Below are 24,680 nucleotides of genomic sequence, written 5' to 3'. Positions count from 1 at the left end.
GAGAGGAGGGATACGCTTTTATACTAGACGAGCTATTTATTGGAACAAATTCATTACTAATATTGAGTATCTTTTTGTTCCTCCTAGAAGATACAAATTTGTTCCAAAAATTTTCGGTGTCCGTGGACGACCTATATTTTGGAACAAATTCGTTACTATTATTGGGTATCTTTGTTCTTCCTAGAAGGTACAAATTTGTTCCAAAAATTATGGTGTCCGTGGACGAGCTACAATTTGGAACAAATTCGTTACTAATATTGGGTATCTTTTTGAGTCTCATAAAATGAACAAGATTATGCCAAAAATTATGGTGTCCGTGGACGAGCTAATTTTTGGAACAAATACGTGCCGAAATTTTTTACCGTGTAGAGCCCCGACCTATACAAACATGCAATGAGCGCGTAGGTTGAAGGAAAAACTGTACACATGCGCTTGTGCATCTTTTCTGCAAAATCATCCTTGTTACTGAATGTGAAGGATTCTCCATCAAATCCCATCCCATCGCTATTTTCCCAAGGAGAAGACCAACAACCCAACCATCCTCCTAAAGCGACGTCTGACTGTCGCTTGCAAGTCTGCTATTTTCAAGCAGAACATTGAAGTTTTGTTGAGGTAGGGATGGAAAATGTTGTGTAATTTGCTATATACAATGTCACAAGGGGTGTGAGACACAAGAGCTTGTCAGGACTTTTCACAGGCACACTCATTTTCAGAGTTACCCCATCTCATACTGCAATTTTCATCGCAGACGCCACAATATACATTCAATTTTCATCCCCAACAGAGACGCAGACACTTTGCTGACGAGGCTCCGAATGTTACTGGGTGGAATGGTTAACATTGGCTAAATCACGTTCATGACCAATGCCAATGTTTCTGCCATTGTCTACATCATGCACAATTATTTTAGGTCTCTCTGCACACACATTCACTTCAAGGCGACACTTTTCACCATTTTCATGACATTTTCCTCAGCAATTGGAGCCAGAAAGAGAGAAGCAATTTGCTTTTGTGCAGCCAAAAGCAATTTTTCTAATCTAATATTGGTGAGAGTTTTTAAAATGGCAAAAGAACCATAAATTTTTAGCACCTTTTCTTTACAAAATACTCTTTTAGGGATTTTTAATATAAATTATAGTTTTTTTTTTAATATACCTGCAAAGCTCCTGTCCCAGAGCTTTCCCTGTGCTTGAATTATTGCCGCTACGGACAGCATGGGTTTCTCTTTTTTCATCATTTTTGCTCCTTTTGATTCCTCCTTATGTACTTTCTTTTAAGAACTCTACAATAATTCACAATTTCTAATCACATTTTCACTGTTATACCATTTCCTAAAATTTTTACTCTTTAAAACTTCAAAATCTCAAAATTTAAAATGCGTTAGCTATTGTAATATAGGAGAGGCTGGGGCAGATTTAGGCTAAAAATAAAGGCTTTTCTTCGTATGTACTTTGCAAAAAATCCCAAAAGGAAAGATTTGCAAAGTAACCAACCGGATTTTGAACTAGATTTGCGGATCTAGATCTTTTTAGCAAATTTTTAAAAAAAATGACAAATATTTTCTTTCCTATTAGGTTTTTATGACCCATAAATAAAAATATCCAGCTTTATATAGAAATGTGCAGTTTAAAACTGTCAAGTCCTCGACAGACACTTAAATTTGCCTCGGGCTGGGGGTAGTAAATTCCGAGCCTATTTGGTATAACCAAAAATTTAAATTAAATTAATCTTATTTGATAAATGCATGGTTTGTATTTGTCGTATTGTAGTGATTGACGACTTTTTAGGATATTTTTTTTTATTAATACTTAGTTCATTCATAAATGCACTTAAATGTAAGTCAAAAAACTTCAAATCATTTATTAATACTTGAGTTTAGATAGGGTAAGTATGCCAAATTTCGGCATAGTTGCATGCAAGTGGCAAAGTCTCAAGTTTGAAATGCAATATTTTTAATATAAATTGATTTTTTTATTCGTTTTTCTTTAAGCGTGTTGCTTGGAACCTTGTAGACAACTTATCGTCTTTATTTACTTTAAAAGCATTCTTAATACATTTTAAAAAGAATAAAAATGTAGACATAGCTTTGGTGCCCTATTTCGGCCACCTTCATTCTCATAGTTCCTTGCCCTTCGGGAATTCTTCCAATATCTTTTTCACGTCATCTCGTTTGTCGTAGCTACATTTTTTGTTATTCTTTTGCATTGTATAATCTCTAGAGTACGTAAAATCTAAAAGTTTATGGAAATTCGAGGAACAAAAAATGTGGCCGAAATTGCAAGCTGGCCGGAATTAGGCACACTTACCCTACCTAAAAACATGAAGACATTTTTTTTAAGTAAAATTTTTATTTTCTATTGATTTTATAAAAAAAATTGGAAATGTGTATTGTATACTTAAAAAAAGGTTTTCTGAATAATCCGAATATGGTTTTTTTGAGATAAATGAACACCCCCTTCACCACACTGTCTGTTCACAGCCAGAGTTTGAAATTTCTAAGATTGGGTATCACACCAGATAAAAAAAATTGACTTCTTCATGGTTCAAATTTACTGATCGAATTTCGAAGTCTTAACATTGCCTCTGCCTTTTAAAGGCAAAGTTACTTTAAAACCAAGTAAAACCTATTCAAAAATGGACCGGAAATCTAAAGTATAAGTTCGCATACTCGCCACATTAGACGTTAGCTGTTCTTCCACTTTGAATTTTCGAAATTCTTGACACTTCAATTGTCAACAATAGTTCGTAAATGTTTACTGCAAAAAGTGATTTTTTATGTAGTTTTGCAGAGTCCCATGATGACAAAAACATTTGAATAGTAATTTATCTTAAAATAAATGTCCTTTTCATGAATTTATTGTGCAAACTCGGTCGATTTAAATTTTCGAACTTTCAACGGCTTATTACTGATATTACTTTCGAATCGGTACAGTATAAATCTAAACCCGGAGAGAGCTCTAAAATCGAGAAAGTAATTACTGTTTGAGACAATCAAAGTAACGAGGCTCATTGTCTCATTTGTCTCATTGTAATTACTTCCATAATCTCTAAGGATTCTCAATGCAAGGTAGAGTCAGCCCTTTTGGCCATGTAAGCACTTTTGGCCACCTAAAGTCAAATCACATTGTAAGACAATTATGAGTTTATTTAGAACAGAAAAATGGGTCTTATTTCGTGACCTCTAATCTAACGAATTAGAAAACCATATTTGATTTTGTATCGACTTGATTAATTCTAAGTTATTGAAAAAAATTCTCGACAAGGTAAACAATCACTAAAAAAAACATGAGATTCTTAAGAAATTTGTTAATGTTAAGAGAAATTGTTTTGCATTATTTCATATTTTTGATGAAAATATTTGATGTTATTCAGTGAAAGACCATTTCTTAATTGACTAAATTTTATTGTGATATCATCCTTAATAAGATTTTCTAACAAATTAAATGAAAATCGAATGTGGCTAAAACTAAAAGAGCTTACTTTTTTCGGCTGTGTAAGTACTTTTGGCCATTCATTTTTCCATACATTTTACACGTGGCGCACCTCGCGGATTTCAGTAAAAACGATCGTGACTTTTGACTGATTTTACATCAAATAGAAAATGTGCAAAAAGTCATTTAAAATACTCTAATAATCACATAAAATTGGTGTTAAATAAGAATAGGACTTGTGCTGTGTATTTGTGAAAGTTTTCGAAAGCTATTTCTTCTGTTATTTTATTAAAATTCTATTGGAAACAAGTGGCCAAAAGTGCTTACACACAATGGCCAAAAGTGCTTACAAAGTGGCCAAAAGTACTGAAAAGTACTGCATTTTTCACTAAAATACCCAAAAAATTTTAGGAATTCTCTTGGATTATTATGAAGGAACGGCTTTAAGGTATCTTTGTACAAAATTTCATTTTATTTAAATAAATATTATAAAAATTACAAGCACATGAAATCTTAAAGTGGCCAAAAGTACTTACTCCACCCTAGTATTTTATGCAATTTTGCAACTTTTTGCAAAATAAAATATTTTAAAATTTTTGAACATATCTTGTTAAAAATATAAAACCGTTTACTTTTAAGTCAAGACACATTTCAAGAATTAAATTTCGTCTACAAGCAAACACATTGTGTGTGACTTCTACGCATTATATACACCTCACAATGACTTATGTTTTGTAAACATGTTTTCGAAACTGCCTATTAAAGTGAGCGAGATGATTATAAAAATTTCATCAATATTTGGAATATTAATAAAGCATTTTTTATGCTTGTGTAAGAAAGATTGTCAATTTTTTTCTTCAATTTCGAGTGTGCAGGGGTTACAAGTTATCCCCCCAGCTAAATTAACCCCATTTTCCCCTAAACTTGCAATTTTATGTGAATCAAGAAATTGCGACTAGCAAAAAATTGCTAAGAAAGGAAGAGAGTGAGATGGATGAAAATCGTATTTTTTTTTACAGAAAATATTGATAACAAGTGCATTTGCTTATCAATGTACAAAAAATTGTCTATATGATGTTATTTTTGAACTGAAAAAATTGTACTTCTATCTTAGACTGAGAATTACTTTGCCAACTCCCAAATGCACTGTGTTATCAAATTTGATATGATGTCGCGTCTCACACAGTAAAACCGTGTGTAAACACAGACGGATTTTTAACACTTCATATTGAACAACAATGACTACAAGAGGGAAAACATAGAGACGCATATGAGACACGCCAATATTATACATATCGGTCAAGTTTGTCTTTAGCAAACAGTTCATGGTCGTCTGGATTACAGAAAGTCTACATCTATAGAAAATACACTATACATAGTGTAAATTTTAACATCACAGGCAATGTCAATTAACGGGCTATATTCTTACTATTTATATACCAGACATTTTTACTTCAAGGGAAGTTTACTATCAAATAGGTTTGTTTATGATTATTCTGCGCTGGAAAATGCTTCAGTCATTTGTATTCAGATGATGGATTTTTTTTGTCGCCAAAAATTTTAGGCAGACACACCTACAAGAAATCATCGCGAAAACAGCCAGTATATAAGTGAGATATACAAAATTCTACAGAGTCGACAAAAAAAATTGAAATTGCGTCGTAAATGTGCAGAAAAACCACATTAAATGCAGAAAAAAATTAGCAAAAGAATTTCCCTCATCAGAGTCACGCTTCCAATAAATGAAAAACATCACTTTTCACTTTGAAAAATTTTCTAATGACACACCACTGCCTAGCAAAATTCCTTAGCGCCTGGAAATTATATTCCTTCGCGCGCGTTTAGTCAAGGAGAAATAAAAGAAAAAATGTAATAATATCTCGATACACTGTGAAAATTAACTCTTCCGTGGCAATTTCTTAATTCACATCTCAAGACGCATAGCAGTTGGCAAATTGAGATTTTTTTTTCTCCATCTCTTCCTCCTAACCTCTCCAACATTTATTACACTCTTATACCTACAATCTACTACACTGGAGCAAAGACTTTTGGCATTGAAATTTTTGCACAGAAAAATCAAACACTACCCCTTTGGAGTTGTTTTTTTTTCAGGATATCCAATTTTCACTTAATTAATCTCTATACGAGTCCAATGTGATTTACTGTGACGTGCATTATCTCAGAGATGCAACGTCAGAGTCGCGGACCCGACCATGTAACCGGCTGGAATGAAACTGGTGAGTCTATCACGACTACGACTATTGGCACAAATGCTTCTCAACACTCTGGGCTATTCTCTCTCACAAATACCAAGCGATTTATTGTGAGAAAGATTCTGAGAGTTTGCCGGCGCGAAAGCACAACTCTTCAGCTGCGTTGTCAGCCCTCACAAGCATTTTGTTAATTCAACATCAAGAAATTTACTGAGACGAGGCACTTTCAATGTTTGTGTGAGTTCTGTCAATTCTAAAAGTATAGAAAGTTGAGCTTTTTAGCAATAAAAATGTCCCGAGAGGCAGATAGAATTGAATTAAAAATGTTGGGAAAATTGCATGAACAAGTTAATTGATGACAAGAACAAGAGTCATCAATTAACTTTACACAACGAAAAAAAGGGGATAGTAGAATTTATCATCCATATAAAATTGTATTAGCTTGATAGTAAATAAGCTACTCAACAAATAGGATTTAGATCGAACAGTCAAAAATTGCAGGATATACAGTGGTGGACAAAAAAATAGAATCATCCCTACAAAGTCCCTCAGTGGATCAGTGGATAAGGTATCGGATCTAGGGTGGAATAACCGGCTATCGCCATGTTTAGGAAAAAATTAAATTCATTTAATCATAACTTTTGAATCCTTGTTACAAGATAAGTCAAATTTGACACAAAGTTACTTAGATGTAAGGGCTCTAGATACGTGAAAACAATAATCCTAGAACATAACGCTGGACTACTTAAAAAACTGATTTTTATTAATAATGCAAAAATAACCATTTCGTCGCCACTTTTTACCACTTTTCGCCAGTTTTGTAAAATTTGTAACCACTTCTCGCCACCCACTTGAAAAGAACCACACTCGGTTATTTTAGACAATTCTATGAAAAGAATACATTCACCATTTCTCTTTCCTTGTGATCACTTTATTATTACTCTCTTTAAATGATTTTTCTTCACTTTTATTTGAGAAATCAAATTATGGGGATTTTGCAGAAAGTAAACAATGCAGATTTGACAACTGAGAATGTACGAAGTGAAGTTAGCGTCGCCTATTGAAAAGATATGGCGACAGGTGGTAAAATCAATTCCAGAATATTACCACTTCTCGCCATGCCTCATTTTTATACAAAAATAATATAAAATTAAATATTAATTGACTAAATACAAATTTTATGTATTCCACAAGTGCAATTAAATATTCAATAGACAAATTATTTACCCAAATATGTATTTTTGGCCTGATGAAAATTTGACGACACTTAGTACATTTGGTAAGAGATGTTGGATTCGATGCACTTGCTTAAAATATTGCTCTAAAAAGTGATCAAAATCGTGAATCCAAAACGGATAATTATTATTTTTCGATTCTGTGCGTAGAAGCAGAAACAATACAAAAAAATTGCGACTCATTTATTTCATAAATTGCGAAAAATAGCGATTTCAATGTAAGTGGCGAGAAGTGGGGCACTGGCGAGAACTGGTGATTCCACCTTACAGCGAAAAAGTCCCCGGTCTAGGGGACGAACCGTGGCCACTCTGTTTGGAAAAAATTGTGCAACTGGTAACATAATTTCAGATTCATCTGGTGCTAGCACTGTCACCGGTCTACGATAGTTCAGGAAGCACGAAAGAAAGTGGCGTTCCTGCAGTCCACAATTCACGGACTGGGTAATTCTTCCATTACGAGTACAAAAGGACAATATTCATTTTGAATTAAATGTGGTTTAAAAATAAATAAATAAGTGTGTTTAAAACTGTAAAATTGACAGTATTTTTTTTATTTTATTGTCAGAATACTATTGACGTAATCTGTGTAAAATAGAGACCTCCTGGTGACCAAAATATTACTTATGACATTTATTCCGATACCTGTTCCAATGGAAAATGAATATATTTTTCACCGCTTTACAGTTCTCAAGTGCTTTTGCCTTTCTTTATATTGGTTCCTGTCTTGACTGTTTTGTACAGTGCTCGCCGTATGCTAAAACCACCAAGCAGAGTCGTGACAAGAACCAATACGAAAAAAAGTTGATTGAACAGTAAAGTGTTAAAAAAAATGTTAATTTTTCATTGAAATAGCACCATGATCCAATATGTTATCCGCCACTACTGCATAGGTTTTATCATATATAAATGAACGATAGAATAGGAGATTATTTACAGTAGACTCTCGCTTATCCGTGGACTCTTTTTTTCGGGTGACATAATGAAATCCGTGAGACAGTTGAATTTTAAAAATTTTGTTGACATATTGTCCCCGTTTCGGGGTTTTTTTTTTAAAGCAAATGCGCTTTATTTATTGCAATTCGTTCTCACTGTAACTTTTTTTGGACAGTACGCATGTTTTGAGAGAATGTCGATTCAGTCAGGCCCGAATTCACTCCACAAATTTTCAATGTAAACAAAAAAATCGTTAGATTTCAAAGAATTTGATGGTGTATCAATCTCAAAATCCATGTAAAATCCGTTGGATGAATGCAACTTCGCAATATATTTTAAAAACAGGACAGTTTTCCCTAGTTTTTAAAATTGAATCAATTTTAAAGAACCATGGGATCAAATAATAATAAGATTATAAAAGAATAATTAGGAATTATATTTTGTTTATCTCATGTACTCTCTCAGAATCAGAACTTATTAGTAGACCTATATTTTAAGATATTGATATTCTAAGATTAGGATTGTAGGGTAAATTAAGCTAATTCAAAACCTGCTCCAAATGGAAATTTTCCTCTATTCCAAATGGAAACGTAATTATTTTTATGATAAATACAGTACTAAATTATTATATTTGTATATTTTCTATACCTCAGTTTCATTATTTAGTTAATTTTGCTCCAAATAAAGCGAAAATCCATTCATATTCACAAATTTTAATTTGTTAATTTCTCAGAAAAATTAAAAGTGTACCTTTTCACCATCGAATTTTTCATCGATCGACCATGTTTTACAATGAAAAACACAATAAAGTGACTGTTATTTATTCGTTTTGTTTAATATTTATGTCATATTTTTGTATAATTTTAGTTAAATTAAGTGCTAATCTTTATTGTTAATGGTACGTGAAGTTTTCAAATGAAATAATTAGCTATTTCGTGAACAAAAAGGGTTTTTCTGAAGTGTCTGCAAATGCTTCAATAGGAAACCCCAGAAATACGATTTTTTTGGAGAGATTTTCTTATTGTTTTAGATGGGAAAGTAGAAGAAATCAGGAATAAGAACAAATCCTGCACTCAAGAGCAACTCAACAAGGTTTTGGAAGCCTTTCGTCGCGGTTTCACTTATACTGTTTGTCTCCAATTAGAAACTTTCCTTGTCTCCATTTGGATTAATTTGTTTCCAATAGAAGCATTTTACACTCACGTATTTTTCTTGTATTTAAGAAGTATTCAAATTATATCTAAAGAATTTTCACTAAACAGTAACATTCTAGAAGAGTCAAGGAGCAAATTTATGTAACTCTCTTCAGAAAAAATATGAACTTAATGTGTTGAATCTTCTGTCAAAGTTAAAGCATCTGGAAATGGTTTTGAATTAGGACATTTACCCTAAATTTTACTCACCGTCTAATAATCGCAAAAAAATAGGGTTAAAGGAACACCTATCGGCACTTAAGAAATCGTATAGTGACCTATTGGCATTCTCTTTTGTACCATTTTAGATATGAAATTTAAACATCTCACCTTAAAGAAAAGGGAAGATTAATGAAAAAACGTTATATTAATTGCATTTTATTAGATACATTAATTAAATTTCAGTATTTTGATGAAATCGCCAATAGGTATTCTCTACAGAACAGGTGTTCCTTCGACCCTATTAATTGAATTTTAGGTTGAAATTTAGGTGTTCTAAAATAGAGATTAAATTGGTTGTAGACTTGCATTCCATTTTGGAACATTTGTTTTTTTTTTGAAACATGAAAAGATTAATTTTACACGATAAATAATGTGGGAGCCGTCAATAGCGCATAAGAAAATGTCAAAGTAATCAATACAAAGTACTAAAATTAATGCACAGAAGTTATTGCCAAATAAATTCTTGTGACACGTTTTTCTGCTATGTTAACAAATACATTCATTCATGCCAGAAGTGATGTCGCCAATGAAAAATAATTTTACACCCAACATCAATGTTCATTATTCACTTCTAAATAATTGAAATAATTCTGAAAATTAAGATTCACTGATATTTCATTCCCTAGACAGCTAAAACTCTGCATCTGCAAGTGGCTGAAAATTTGCAAGTGTGTGCTTAATTTATTATTAATTTTCAATGTCATCAGTAACCATATATGAAAACAATATCTCAATTAAAAGGAATTGGAATTATGCAAATTGTGTGACTTTGACTCGAAACTTTTGTCTTCCTCTTTAGTGTTATTTTTTTTTAACAACTCGTCAACAATTGAAATCAATAGGCTTCATTTAATTCTCAAACATATGTACCTAGGGGGAACTGGGGCAGTAGTAATCTGGGGTAGTTGTAAACACTGTGATTTTTTTCATTAATTTTAAGACTCCAGAGGATAAAACCCATAAGCATTCATAGATACCATGGGGATGTATGTCCACAGAAGAATTGGTCAATAAAATCCTAATACTTTAAAAATAAAAATCATTTTTCCCGAAAATGTTGATATTTCAATTATTTTGGTCATTTGGATTTCCACCTGGAAATTAAAAACTGTGTAAAATAATCGAAATGTAGCAATACCAGTTCTTTCCTACATCTTTTAGGATTATATTTATGGATTTACTAGACAAATTGAGATTCTCATTATTTCAAAAGAATTAATAATTGGTCAGAAAACAGCATTTGGGGTAGATGTAACCAGCAAATTCAATTTCACAAAATGAGTAGGTAAAAGAGCGGGAAATTGACCTTTCTGCGAAATATCTATAATTCATAGATTACGAAAAAAATTGGTGGCGCTGTGTTAAATAAAAAGTCACATGATGTCAAAATATGGGGAAAATCCATTGAAAAATGTCTTTGATATGCATGCTTTTAGTTTTTTTGCTATTTTAATTATTCTTTGTAAAAAGTGTCATGATTTTTTGAAAAATATACAGTCTTTATATATCTCTTAAGTAATTAAAATAATCGAGAGTGGTGCAAAGTTAATTTCAAGAGTGGGAAAAAAGGTGTTTACATCCTCCCCAGAAAGTGGTTACTTCTACCCCAGGTATTTTGTGAAAAGAGAAAAATGCACAGGGACACAAATTTTATTTTTATGGAAAACTCAATTGTTTTCCAGCATCCGCATTACCCTCGACGAATTGCCTATACCCAAGGGTAAAACATGAGCTAAGAAATATTTTCCAAAAAATCACGGTGTCCTTGGAAAATCACCTCAAATTCGCATCTATCGAAAATGGTTACATGTGCCCCAGTCTCCCCTATATGCCATAGAAACCGTGAAGTTCTTATGTAGGATTTATCTTTCTGTTATATCCTCCTCTGCATTTTATTACCATACTCTGATTTTTTTTATGCTAAATTTTTACATTTTCTGATAAAAATCTTAATGACATTGCAAAATATCTGTAATTAGTTTATTAATATTGAAGTCAAATAAATTAAAAATCTATCAGTAAAATGTCATTACAGGAAATTTTAAAAGAAAACTAGAATAAGGAATAATTTATCTGATTTCGTCAACAAACCAAAATAGCTTTTCTTTATTCAATAGAGAGAAAAATCGTCTTAATTTCACCTTTTGTGCCCAACTTAATGATTTTTCATGTTTGTTAAAAAAAAAGTCTGTCATTTACCTCCTTTTTTCTGTTTAAACTAACATTGTTAATTTGAGGCAATTTAATCTTTGTTAAACGTAGAATTACGTCTTTACGCAAATGAATCAGCCTGATGGTAATAAATTTGCTTTTACCGATTCATCAAAATTTCAAAATATTCTAAACACAATAAAAATTCATAATGTGATAGAATATTCATATTACGTAGAATTTTTCTAAATATTTCTGAGGGATACTATGGGCCTTATAAATATTTTAAAAATATGCGAAAACAATTGTGTAACAATGTAAGTACCACACAATTCAAAGTAACCCCAACTTCCCCTGCTTTGAAAACCGCTCAAAATTATCCAATCGAGTATACAATGAGCTTTATATTCATGGTCGTGATTTTGTCTTTTGAACTTTTCACAAATAGCTTTAAGCTTTAAGCCCATGTGATTTTTATTATAGAAATCATCAAAAGAATTAGAATAATTCTTATTTTTCGTCATTCAATTTCAATTCAACTTATTAAAATACTCAACACCTAATACAATTGGCAGATAATACGTAAGTCATTATGAACAAATCAATCATAAATTCAGATCGCCTCTGTCAGAGTTTAGTGCAAATTAGTAGTAAATAAGGTAGCAAAAGAAAAAAAAACAAAACGCATACAAATAAAAAACAAATAAAAGTGAAATTAATTAATTATCAACTTAAAAATACTTTCAAATATAATTTAAAATACTTTTTTTTAATAATAAATTCAAAGTTAAAAAATTAAAAATTACTTTAAAAATGTATGTTTAATTTCTTTTGTATTCAAGTAAAATTTAGTTCAAAACAAGTAATAGGAAGAGCGAAAACAAAGAAAAAAAATTATGAATTATACTTGTTCAAGGGTTACGTGGGTCACGAAGTACAACATTTTGTATTCTGTGAAATATTCATTATTATTTTTTTAATTTAAAAAGTATATTCATGATTACTCACAGAGTAGAATCATCAGTAGTCAAAAAACAGTAGGGTGGAATAACCGGCTATCGCCATGTTTAGGAAAAAATTAAATTCTTTTAATCATAACTTTTGAATCCTTGTTACAAGATAAGTCAAATTTGACACAAAGTTACTTAGATGTATTGGCTCTAGATACGTGAAAACAATAATCCTAGAACATAACGCTGGACTACTTAAAAAACTGATTTTTATTAATAATGCAAAAATAACCATTTCGTCGCCACTTTTTACCACTTTTCGCCAGTTTTGTAAAATTTGTAACCACTTCTCGCCACCCACTTGAAAAGAACCACACTCGGTTATTTTAGGCAATGCTATGAAAAGAATACATTCACCATTTCTCTTTCCTTGTGATCACTTTATTATTACTCTCTTTAAATGATTTTTCTTCACTTTTATTTGAGAAATCAAATTATGGGGCTTTTGCAGAAAGTAAACAATGCAGATTTGACAACTGAGAATGTACGAAGTGAAGTTAGCGTCGCCTATTGAAAAGATATGGCGACAGGTGGTAAAATCAATTCCAGAATATTACCACTTCTCGCCATGCCTCATTTTTATACAAAAATAATATAAAATGAAATATTAATTGACTAAATACAAATTTTATGTATTCCACAAGTGCAATTAAATATTCAATAGACAAATTATTTACCCAAATAGGTATTTTTGGCCTAATGAAAATTTGACGACACTTAGTACATTTGGTAAGAGATGTTGGATTCGATGCACTTGCTTAAAATATTGCTCTAAAATGTGATGAAAATCGTGAATCCAAAACGAATAATTATTATTTTTCGATTCTATGCGTAGAAGCAGAAACAATACAAAAAAATTGCGACTCATTTATTTCATAAATTGCGAAAAATAGCGATTTCAATGTAAGTGGCGAGAAGTGGGGCACTGGCGAGAACTGGTGATTCCACCCTATTTTTTGTTATCAGATAAGTTAAACACGTACGTAAAATAGGTACGATAATAGGTACGGTAATAGAAAAAGAATGATTTTTTTGTATAAAATATTCCCAAAAATAGAATTTTATTTTTTTTTTCAATTCTTCTTTCACGTACGATTTTACCTCATTTTACTAACAGAAATTTGTTTTTTTTTTTACTTCAGATGAACTTACTGTAAGTAATCGTTACTACGACGATTACCGCAAAGTAAGCTCTTCAATTCAAAGATCTCTGAAAATCATACCCCAATATGGCTGAATTTAATTGAATAAAATTGGAATTTCAGAAAATATAATTTAAAATATTTTAAACATAAATAAATTTATAAATTTAGATATGTTTGCATTATATATTGCAAAACTTTTAAACCCTTAAAATCTGATTTTTTAACTTTGTTACAATCTTTGCACTGCAGGACATACAAAATTTCCCAGGTATTCTTTGTAAATATTATTTTAAAGCCTAATGCTAATTTTCTTTTAGTTCCTTTAATTTTCCTAGTGAACTTGAAAAGCTGAAAAATACAAAAGCTGTACAATGTACAGTACACGTGTACACTACTCTGAAAAAAATAATTTGCAAAAGGATGCAAAAGGAGAACACCCACTCCATGTAATTAACCAAAAAGGGTAGTAACCCTGGCTCCAATCGACTTTTTTGCAAAAATCGATTAATTTCAATCGATTTTTTGGTCAATTCGAATTCAATCAACTTTGTTTTGCAAAAAGATGTAAAAGGATGCAAAAGTTTGCCATTTTGCACGCGACAAAATAAGCAATTTCCAATGGCTTCCAGTTCCAGTGCCGCTCAGAATTGTCAAATGGCAGACAAAATAATAATTCACAGTGCAGTTAATTAGCAAAGTGGTGAGAGTTTTCGCGTGTTTTCTCAATAACTATAATAGTGGAAAATGGTAAGAAAAGCTCCTACGGTAGAGAATTTTATTACGATTCACAAAAACACGGCGCCGACAGAAATAAGGTGAAAATTGAGCCGTGTTTTGTAGGAAAATTGACAAACATTTTTTTGGGAAAAAGAAATTTTGTGGTTCAGAAGATTGCTCAGGTCTTTGGAGTGTTTTGTGACAAATATTTTCTGACGAAAAGACCTAAATAGTGAGATTTTTGAAAGATTTGTTCGCGAGGTTGCATCCCAATGCAAAAATTTTTGACATGTTGGATGGTTCATTCAGTAATAGTCCGACGACAAAAATTCTTGCAAATGTCAGTGTTTAAATGCAGAAAAATGGGCAAAATTTGCTAAGAAATTAGGTAAATAATAGATAAAGTGAAAAGTTTTTGAAAAAAAAAGTGTCTACGGTGGTAGTGGAGTAAAAATTGAAGAGTGCAATTACCATTTTCATTGAGAGTATGTGTACGTCTATTTTGTGTTAATGCGACAGACAAGAATGCCAAATCATATTTATGGTGTTTCACCACAGATGGCGCTACTATAGTGCTCATTCGGAGGTAAAAATTTGCAAAAATTTGCAAAGGGAGGCAATAATTGGCAAATATTTGCCAAATTGCAAATTTTTGCACCCAATTGCAAATTTTTCGTTTAATTCGAAATTCATCTCCAAAATTAATCGATTTTTGCACCCTTTTACACCCTTTTGCAAATTATTTCTTTCAGAGTATTAATAAAATAATAACTCCATTTTACAAAAATGGATAAAACTGCACTGTCATTTTAATCCATTTCGCATTTTAAATTTTCAATCTTAAAAAAAAATAATTTTTTTCTTAAAGAATTTTTATAGTGCATCAATTTTTTGTGTTAAGTGTATTTTTACAAAGAAGCATATAAAGAATAACATCAGCATCTTGCGTTCTATCTATATACTTCAAAAAGACTCCAGTTTCTTTCGCTCTCTTGCTCTCTTCTCCAACACATTATCAACAAAATACAACTATATAAAAGAGAGAAGGAAGAGAATAAAGAGGCAGCGGATGAAATAAAAATACTCGCGACGATTGAAACTAGATTTTCAAGGTCGCCAAATATGTTTGATGATTTTGGCTTAAAGCACGGTAAAAAGATTGCCTTGTAATTGTGTGAGTCGATTGTGTTGTTTCAATCTATAGAACAACTTCCATACAAATTACCTATGTTCTGTTGGATATGCAGGGGCAAAGGAACAGGGGCTAAGCCAGAAGCATGAAATTTAAACTTTTTAGCTTTGGGACACTGCATTGGTAATAAACAAGAAAATACAAAAGTATAGAAAGGTGTACATCTTTGTATTCGCATACATCTTCTTTGAGGTCCACATGTGTAAGGTGGATGAGGGGGAGGGGGCGGAGTTAAATTTGACTTTAAAAAAAATTGCTATCGAAGAAATGTGGGTCAGGGAATCGTAAATTTCCTGATATTCTTTTACATTTTTTCTTTTATCTCTTCTGTCCCCCTTTATTACTCCCCTCCATTTTCTCCTTCTTAATCGACCTGCCGCTCAAGAATACAGTCAAATGAAAGAAAAAAGGTTAATTCTCCACAGTAAAAATTCCAGAATTCGACGAGATAGAGAAGTTGAATCATGTGATTCAAGGGGATTCATTAAAAAAAAATGTGAGGACAAAAGACAGCACGAGAGAGAACCCAGAAAACAAGAATTTCTCACTGGATGTGACCTTCAAAAATAATATTCTGACTGACTCTCAATAATATTGCTTCTCTTCCCCTAATAAGTTGCGACATGGGATCCAGTGCAAAAGAGCTTAAACAGAATCAATTTATTTAAAAAAAAAAAGTGAATGAAATTGTGAAAGCAAATTATTATTTATCAACACCTCTAAAACAGAATAAAAGGAATAGAAGAAATTGATACAATCTGTTGTACACTCTTAGAAAAAATTAGTTCGTACAAGCTCATATGCAGTTATTAGAACTATAAAATATAGTAAATATAGACCCAACTATATATTTAGTTTGGGTAACTAAATGAAATAGTTGACCACAGTTAGTTAAAGTATCCTTTTCATTTAGTTATCACAACTAAATCAAAATAGTAATGGGTACTATAACATATTAGTTCCAATTACTAAATAAATGGGGTTGATACCCATCTTATTGGCTGTAATAACTATATGATATTAGTTGTGGTTATTATATAGCATTCATTGTGATGCATATTTCTTATTAGTTGCTTAAAATTCGAAAGAGCTTCAACGCATTACTAAAATAAAAATCACTCTTTACTATTGGAAAAGTAGTCATAACTTTATGAAAATATGGGCCCATCTATTTACATTGGTTGTGAGAACTAAAAGGAATTAGTGACCAATATTAGTTGGGATAATGATTTCATTTAATTAACACAAGCAAATATAATTGTATGAAAGCATTATGAAATAATTGCCGCAACTTATCCACAAATATTGTCTTATATTCTCATTACTAATAAATTTATTATGAGTATAATGTTTTAAGAATATAAGAACTATTTTAAATAGATTTGATAATAATCACCCGAACAACTAATTTTCATTAGTAATCACGTCTAAACTTTTCTAAGAGTGTAGATTCCATTGAATTTGGCACATTAATTGCTGAAAAACATTTTATTTGTATTAAAACCTGGGAAAAAACATAAGTTTTATATTTTAAAATTTGATTTCTTTCATTCCAAGCAAGTACTGAAACTTGACATTTTTACAATATAGACAGGTTTCATTACTGTTCTTAAATTTTGAATGTTTTAGACAATTGAAAGAAGAAAAGTGGAAAGAAAAATCTTGAAATTTCAGACCCCCCTTTTAAAATATTTTCCATACAAAAAATTTTTCAATTTTGACAGATTTATTTTGAAAAAACCATGTATGGTAAAATGGGGTAGTAAATTATGAAATCATTTCCAATTTGAATTGAGATTTTCTCACTGTTCCAGATAGGCAAGCCTTAAGGTCCAAATATGCTCAGGCTGATTACTAGAAAATATTTAGCCTATAAAATTTGGCAATAAATGATTAGGTAAAAGTAATTTATGCTAAGGACCTCTAAACTATGATCCTAAGCCCTCAGCCTATGACAATTTGACATAAATCTTTACAGGTTAAATATTTTCGAGGATCAGTTTGAATTTATTTGGGCCCTTACACCCAAGAAGAGTAACTTCTTTGGGAAATTTCGTTTCGGCCATTTATCTCTGGGCATTTTGTGCAGTATCTTTCAAATTAAGAGATAAATTTTTATGTGTTCAAATTTTTAATCAGTTTTAAGAGCCAGACTTGTATTCTCCAATTTTTTTTTGTGATTTTAAAGTATTCATTTTTGTAGAATATTAAACTGGAATGAAACAAATTATGTAATAGCATAGCTGCTAGGGATATCTTACAACTTTAAGTTTTCTTATGTTTTATAGTTAATTAAGGTTTCAAAAATTATTGAGAATGCTTGGAGATTTAAGTAAAATTGGTTTCTAAATTTAAGATTTACAATTCTGCTCTAAAGGCTAATGACGACGCCTCATTTATATCAACCTTACCTCTAAAATATTCGACATAAAAAATTTTAAAATTACGTTTCAAAAAGTTTTGCAACTAAAAAAAACTTTAAGAAGTATGATATTTTTATTTGAGCTGTGTTATTGTAAATTTTATCATAGTATTTAAACTTCAAGGTTTATTTTAAGACATTTAAGACTTTCAAATTAATAATCTTTATCAAATAATTTGTATCAGCATTAAAAGATCGGCTTAAAAGTTGAGCAAGATTTATTTTTTTAATAAATCTAAATGCGGGGGAAGGGTGTTCACCTCTAAACGGGCTAGATGCCTGGTAGGCCCTGGTATATTTAGGTGAGTGATCGATGATTGGGTAACCAAATCTAGTGGGAAGTCACGAAACGATGGTTAGGCAAGGAGATAACAGGGCTAAAAACAACCTCTCCTCGTAAAACTAAGATTGTTACGATAACTGGCAAATAACCTAGGATACAGCAGCGACCTATGCTATAGTTAATCGAATGCCAGCTGAAAGAATTCCTAGAAATCTCTTAATACTGAAGGGACAATGACTATAGAGGACGCCCTAGAAATCGATAGAACGAAGTACTGGACAATGTCCTTAAAAAGCTCGGGGTGCTGCTAAGGTGCCGCAAGGAGCTGGCGCTTGGCGGAGGGTCGCCAGGATTGGAGGTTAGTCCGAGGTTAGTCAGAAGTCCGATTCCTTAAGAGGAACGTTGCAGCCGCATTATCTCAACTTAAAGAATTATTACAGTATTGATTATTGATAGGCTAAAGCTATCTACACATTAGACAAATTATTGAAATAATAGCATTTCAAAGTGACATTGAAAAGAAACTTCAATATTGAAGTGAATATTGAAACCAATATTTCAATAATTGCATACACACTGAACAAATTGACTTCAATATTAAAACTTCAATATTGAAAACACCAGTCTAGTCAGGGATTCACAGATCTTCTGGGATTTTCTTCCGTATTTTGTCAAGAACACCCAAAAATAACCAAGTTGGTCAGAAGATTTCTAAAGCTTTCTCCAGGAAATTCCAGATCTTCTGGGATTTTCTTGTTCATTATGCCCAAAGCACTTCAGATACATTCTGTGGTCAGTGGATTACTGGAGCTTCCTCCAGAAATCCCAGATCTTCTGGGATTTTCTTGTATATTATGTCAAAAGCACTTCAGATTGGAAACAAAAGCCAAATAGAATTAATAACTTGAATTCTCACAGACTTTCAGGATCATGTTTCGTATCATACCGTAGGAGTGTTTACCATCGCGAGCAAAAGGACTGGATGGCCACAACCACAAGCCTTCGTTCCCTCTGTAGGATTCCAATTCGTGTCATAAAATTATACTTATATGAAGTGCTTTGGGCATAATGAACAAGAAAATCCCAGAAGATCTGGGATTTTTGGAGGAAGCTCCAGGAATCCTCTGACCACAGAAAGTATCTGAAGTGTTTTTGACATAATATACAAGAAAATCCCAGAAGACTGGGATTTCTGGAGGAAGCTCCAGGAATCCTCCGACCACAGAAAGTATCTGAAGTGTTTGAGCATAATATTAAAGAAATCCCAGAAGTTCTGAGATTTTCTGGAGGAAGCAGGTGATTAGTGCTGACCAAGTTGGGTTCTTGAGGAGATTGAACAAAATATATAACCAAATTCCAAGAATCTGGGATTTTCTGGAGAAAGCAGGAGAGATGTGTTTTGACTTGGATTTTGATCTTGGATGTGTTTTCATTCATGAACAAGGAAAATCCAGCAGTTCTGTGATGTTCTGAAGAACGAAGATTCCTGATCATTAAGAAATATTGAAGGAAATATCAAATCAATTTGATATTTAGAATTTCTTTGAAATTTTATTTCAATGTGACTTTGAAATTTTTTATTGACATAATTTGACCTAGTTTGTAGCCATTCAAAATAATGAAATAAAATATTGAATAAAATGTTCCATATTAAAACAAATATTTCAATATTTGCCTACACACTGGACAATTTTCTTCAATATTGAAACATTTATGTCAATAAATCTTTGCAATGTGGAGGCAATCCTTGTCAATATTTGAGATTGAAAAGAAATATTTCAATAAATTATGTCTAATGTATAGCCAGCTTAAGCTTGGAAATGATTCATTCCCTTCTAATAGAAAAGTAAATTTTAGAACATATCTGAATTGAAATTATTTTTTTCGTCTTTACATATTTGTATTGAAAAAGAATAATTAAATAACGAGAGAGATTGTTCTTTTATCTTATGATCTTACAATAGAATAATCAAGTCTATGATACTTTTTCAATATCTTTGAGCTTTGATGAATTAATCAATTACTTAGCAATCAATTGCTAAAAATCTACAAAATTCTAAGTAGAAAAAAACAATAACAACTTAAGATTAGGATAATTGCGAATATGTACAATAAAACATATTTTTTCTGTTTCTCCATTTGATATTAAACATCTTGAGGAAATCTAAATAAGAATTATGTGAAAATTTGTTTAGGGCGCCCCCGTTTTCTGTGCATCGCTCCGGAAAAATCGACATTCACCCATCCTCCTCACACTTGTTTGCACTTGCAGCTGATTGAGGTCATGGTTTGACTTTCGTTGAGGTATCGAACCGAAGGCGCATGAGAATTGGGAAAAAGTATGTGGGCGCCAAAATTTTGCTCACAGCGCCTATTTTTCTTTCAATTCACAGTCAATGGCTTGAACGGGGGCGAGAGAGACGCCTAACTTTCTCTTATGTGGAATGCTCCCACTCCCGGAGAGAGAGCATCCATCTTGTCGCACACACGTCACGCACCTGAGAGCGTATATGTGTGAAAGATCTCTCTTCTAAATGAGGAATATATCGACTTTCTCTCTCTTTCATGCACAGGTTCAACCAAAAGAGAGTGAGACGGAAGATGGCTAAGGAAAATTCGTGGTCAAATTGCGTAGCACTTCCAGGATATGAAATGGATGGTAAACAAAATATTGTGAAAAGTTTCAGGATAGTTACGCCAAAGAAATTTAAATGGTTCGGGGAAGATGAATTAATTTAGATAAGTTGTGTTATTGGCCTCATTTAGCTGTGTATATCAAAGGAGGGCAGAAAATGCCATTGGATTGTATGTGCAAGAGCGAGATGGCTTTCATCATACATCACTCACCCAAATCTTTTGTATCCATTGCGATAATCCTGTGAAATTTTTTAGCAAAATCGATGAAATAACACACTTATGTCACCTTCAACTCACACAGTTCCTCTCAACGCACTGTTCTGTCCACTTTTCAAGCGGAAAACACCGCACAATCGCGGAAAAAACTCAACGTTATGGGAAATTGTAGGCAATTGAGTCAAAAAAACATCATGGCGGTGCTCAAGCTGTCAGTGACTGGGTCAATGAACTGACTCGCTTTTCTTCTTTAGCACAGTCTATTTATCACTGATTCCTGCATCACTCTTTCACTGTGCGATACCTGGTTATATCTACCACAAAAGCATGATTCAATTTTGGGTGTTTAACACTCAAAAACTGATTAAACTGAAGGAGGATGAATCAAATTTCCGTACACAACACAACATATGACATATGACAAAACTACTCACCATTTGGTGTTGCCATATTACAATAATTTGAAAAAAGCCAACACTCACATGAAGATTTTACAAAAGATTTAGACTTATTTTGAAATATTCACCATTTTTATTGTTTCCGGAAAGCCATATTTGTTGATTTTCCACACAGTATAATTCCATAATTATATCAGTATTCCCAAGAGCCCAGAGTATTCAATCATGATTGAAAATCGCAAACCATAATGGGAAATCTTTAAGTGAATTATAAAAGATTTCTGGAGTTCTAGAAGACACGCGCGCTTTTACCAGAGCTGATAGAGAAAATCTGCAGATGTCTCTGTTGAGCCGCCTTTGGTTTCGAATTTCGAAACTACCATTCAAACTTTAACAGTTTCTTGGTTCTCAGAAAGGTTTTCAAAAAATCTCAACAGGTGTTGAAGAAAAATTTTCTTTCCCACCTTTTATTGATTTTAATAAATGAAACTACAGAGATCCCCATAGCAAAATTCCGCAAAAATTCCAATGGAAAACTTGCGTCCAAATGGCTAAATTCGCTGGAATTTGACGCTAAAATTCCACTAAGTTTTCCTATGGAATTTAAAGCCGGAAATTCCATGGAAATCATAGTACTCCATGGAATTTACTAGTACGACATGCTGGAATTCCAGCGTTAAATTCCGCGGTATTCCGCGGAAGATTTATATGGAAACTCACACGTGAAACGTCCGCGGGATAAGCTGGAAAAAACATATGGAAATTTCCACTATCTTTCCATAGTGTTTTATATGGATTTTTCCACTAGTTTTCTGAAATGTCAAACAAATAAAATGGTGTTGCGGCAACTTTTAGAATTTGTTTCCAAACCTTCCGCAAACATTTCTAGTGATTCATGTGGCAATTATAATATAATTAATTATGCGACACTGCGTTTCGTGTAGATAATAATGAAGTGATTACATTAAATAGGTCGCCAACCTAAAATAATACTGTTTTTATGTTAATTAATAAATATTTTCGAAAAAATTATTTTTTTTTACAAAATATATTTTTATTGCTTAAAGTGTTAATTCGTTATTGCTGATTTAGTAAAACATATTATAATCCTCGTAATCTTTGCTATTTCTTTAATATTCGGAAGTAAAATCACGAGGTGCATGTGACAGCTTCATTTTTTCTCCATTTTATTTTGGTGGAAAAATCCACATAAATTCCACGAGCATTTCCATGGATGTATTCTATATGAAAAATCCAGCATAAATCCATTAAATTTTCCTTGGAACCTATTATGGAAAATTCCTATGGAATTTTTTAAGGCAAATAGTGGAAAATTCCGAGGATTTTTTCGCTTGTTATTCCTATTCCGCTTTCTTTTGCTATGGGGATACCAGTGGTAAAAGACTGACGAGACATGAAAAATTATATCTCATTAGCATTTATGAGAAATATCAAATAAAATTTTCAGTTGTAAAGATTTTTTTTCAAGGGGGAGATATTAGCTTGGAAGTGGTGTACAACACTGAGGTGGAAGTACTGCGGAAGTGGAAGTGTCAAAAAATGAATTTTTTGAGAATTTTTTAATTTTGAATTTTTTATTTAATTACAGTATGAATGCTGGTAAGCATGTAGCGCAATTAAAGCTTATCCTGGAGGACTACATTTATGCCGATTTTTTGTCGCAATTATCGTCAATTCCTCATTAAAATTCTTGTCAAAAAATTCAAATATAGTTTCACTAACGCCCTCTGTTGCAATGGAAGAAGCTTAATTGAATGCCTTCCAAAAATTTAAATTTAAAATTATGATTTTCAGTTGAAGAGTATTCGAGTGTAATAAATGTAATAAGTAGTCGATTCTTTGAGATGGTTTTGCTACTGAAAACTATCGGGAATAACTAAAACTAAATTACAAGATATTAATTTATCCTATAGCTTTTAGAAAAAAAATGAAAAATATGGAAACATTAGAATATTTAGAAAAAAGTATTATAAATAATAATTATTATTAATATTTATGACTCAAGTTCTGAAATATTATTTTTGACACAACGACTAAAGTAGTGTAAATCAGAATCTGCAATAATTATAAATGGTTCCTATATTTTTGAGCTTTAATTCGACAATAAATTTTTTTTTATTAATTTTGTTAAATTTTTTTTTTGGAACAATAATAGTAGGGGAAGTGCTTATAAGCATCGAAGTTCCAAGTTTGAAGTGCGATATTTTCTATACTAATTGACATTTCTTGTTACTCTCTTTTCAGAAGAGTTGTTTAGAAACTTGGCAATGGTTTATTGTCTTTGTTTTTACTAAAATTAGTCTTAATACATTTAAAAATGAATTGATACTTAGAGGTGAATTTGACTCTTATTTTGGACAACTTGGTGATTAATTTTTACAACTTGGCTGTAAATTTGGACAGCTAATCCGCCTCAACAGGATGCCCATTGTTCTTGATTTCATGAACCAATCTTACCAAGTCCTTTTCTGTCCATTTAAGGGAAACGTAGAATGTCACAGAAGCCCGGAAACTTTCCATATTATTTATTAAAGTGAGTTGACTTCGATACTCCAAGTACGTGCGGATTCGCTCATTCCCTGCCCTTTCCGGGAACTTTTCAAGGCATTTCTCGCTACATCTCTTTCGTAGAGATGATGCTCCTTTGTTTCTCCAGGCATTTGTCCAATCTAGTCATCCCAAAAGTTAAAACTTCACGAAATTTCGTGAGAAAAACACCTGTCCAAAATAAGAATCATCACCTCACTGGTGAATGTCTTAAAAAATTTCCCATTTTTCACACAAAAAATCTAATTCACAAGGCAAATCTCACTTCAGGTCAAATGTACAAATCATCAGTAACGTGAATTAACACAATATTCAATGAATATTCAATAATATCACTCAAAAACAGCGAACAAACTTTGTTAGTACTTCACCAAAACTAAATAAGACTGAAGTAAGCCACGAAGTTCTGTCATATTTCTCGTAAGCAATTGCTCACACTGAATTTTCAACAAAGCAATTTCAACTCAAATCATATTCAAAATTTAACGTATTTAGTGTCAAAATCTTCCAAAAAGAACAAATATTTAGATAGAATTCATTTTTCATCAAATATTGGAATAAAAATCCATCATTTTAATCAATTTATTTTTAGTGTCCAATTTTACCCTCAAAGTGTCCAAATTTAGAAACTGTCCAAAATTATGAGCACTTACCCTATATTAAAGAAACGAATATTGCAAATGAAACTGTTAGCGATTTTTTAAACAACAATTG

General features: G+C 32.0%; 1 protein-coding gene across 15 annotated transcripts in view; it reads right to left on the bottom strand.

The window, feature by feature from the left end:
* Positions 1-21,449, bottom strand: part of LOC129803780 (protein ultraspiracle) — a 49,134-nt gene extending 27,685 nt beyond the window's left edge. For 2 of the 15 annotated variants that reach the window (XM_055850564.1, XM_055850570.1), the window contains exons 1-2: positions 5,450-5,669; positions 1,156-1,420 (exon numbers count right to left, since the gene is read on the bottom strand). In XM_055850564.1, the coding sequence (XP_055706539.1) occupies positions 1,156-1,237 (82 nt within the window). In that variant the 5' untranslated portion in view covers positions 1,238-1,420; positions 5,450-5,669. Of the gene's footprint in view, positions 1-1,155; positions 1,421-5,449; positions 5,725-20,994 lie in introns of those variants that run through there. The other 13 variants (XM_055850569.1, XM_055850576.1, XM_055850565.1 and 10 more) reach the window with 10 other exon arrangements.
* Between the last annotated feature and the right edge of the window lie 3,231 nt (positions 21,450-24,680).

Source organism: Phlebotomus papatasi, chromosome 2 (genome assembly GCF_024763615.1).
Source record: "Phlebotomus papatasi isolate M1 chromosome 2, Ppap_2.1, whole genome shotgun sequence".
NCBI classification, from domain to species: Eukaryota; Metazoa; Arthropoda; class Insecta; order Diptera; family Psychodidae; genus Phlebotomus; species Phlebotomus papatasi.
The sequence above is the reverse complement of the archived record's forward strand: the minus strand, read 5'-3'. Positions and strand labels throughout refer to the sequence as shown.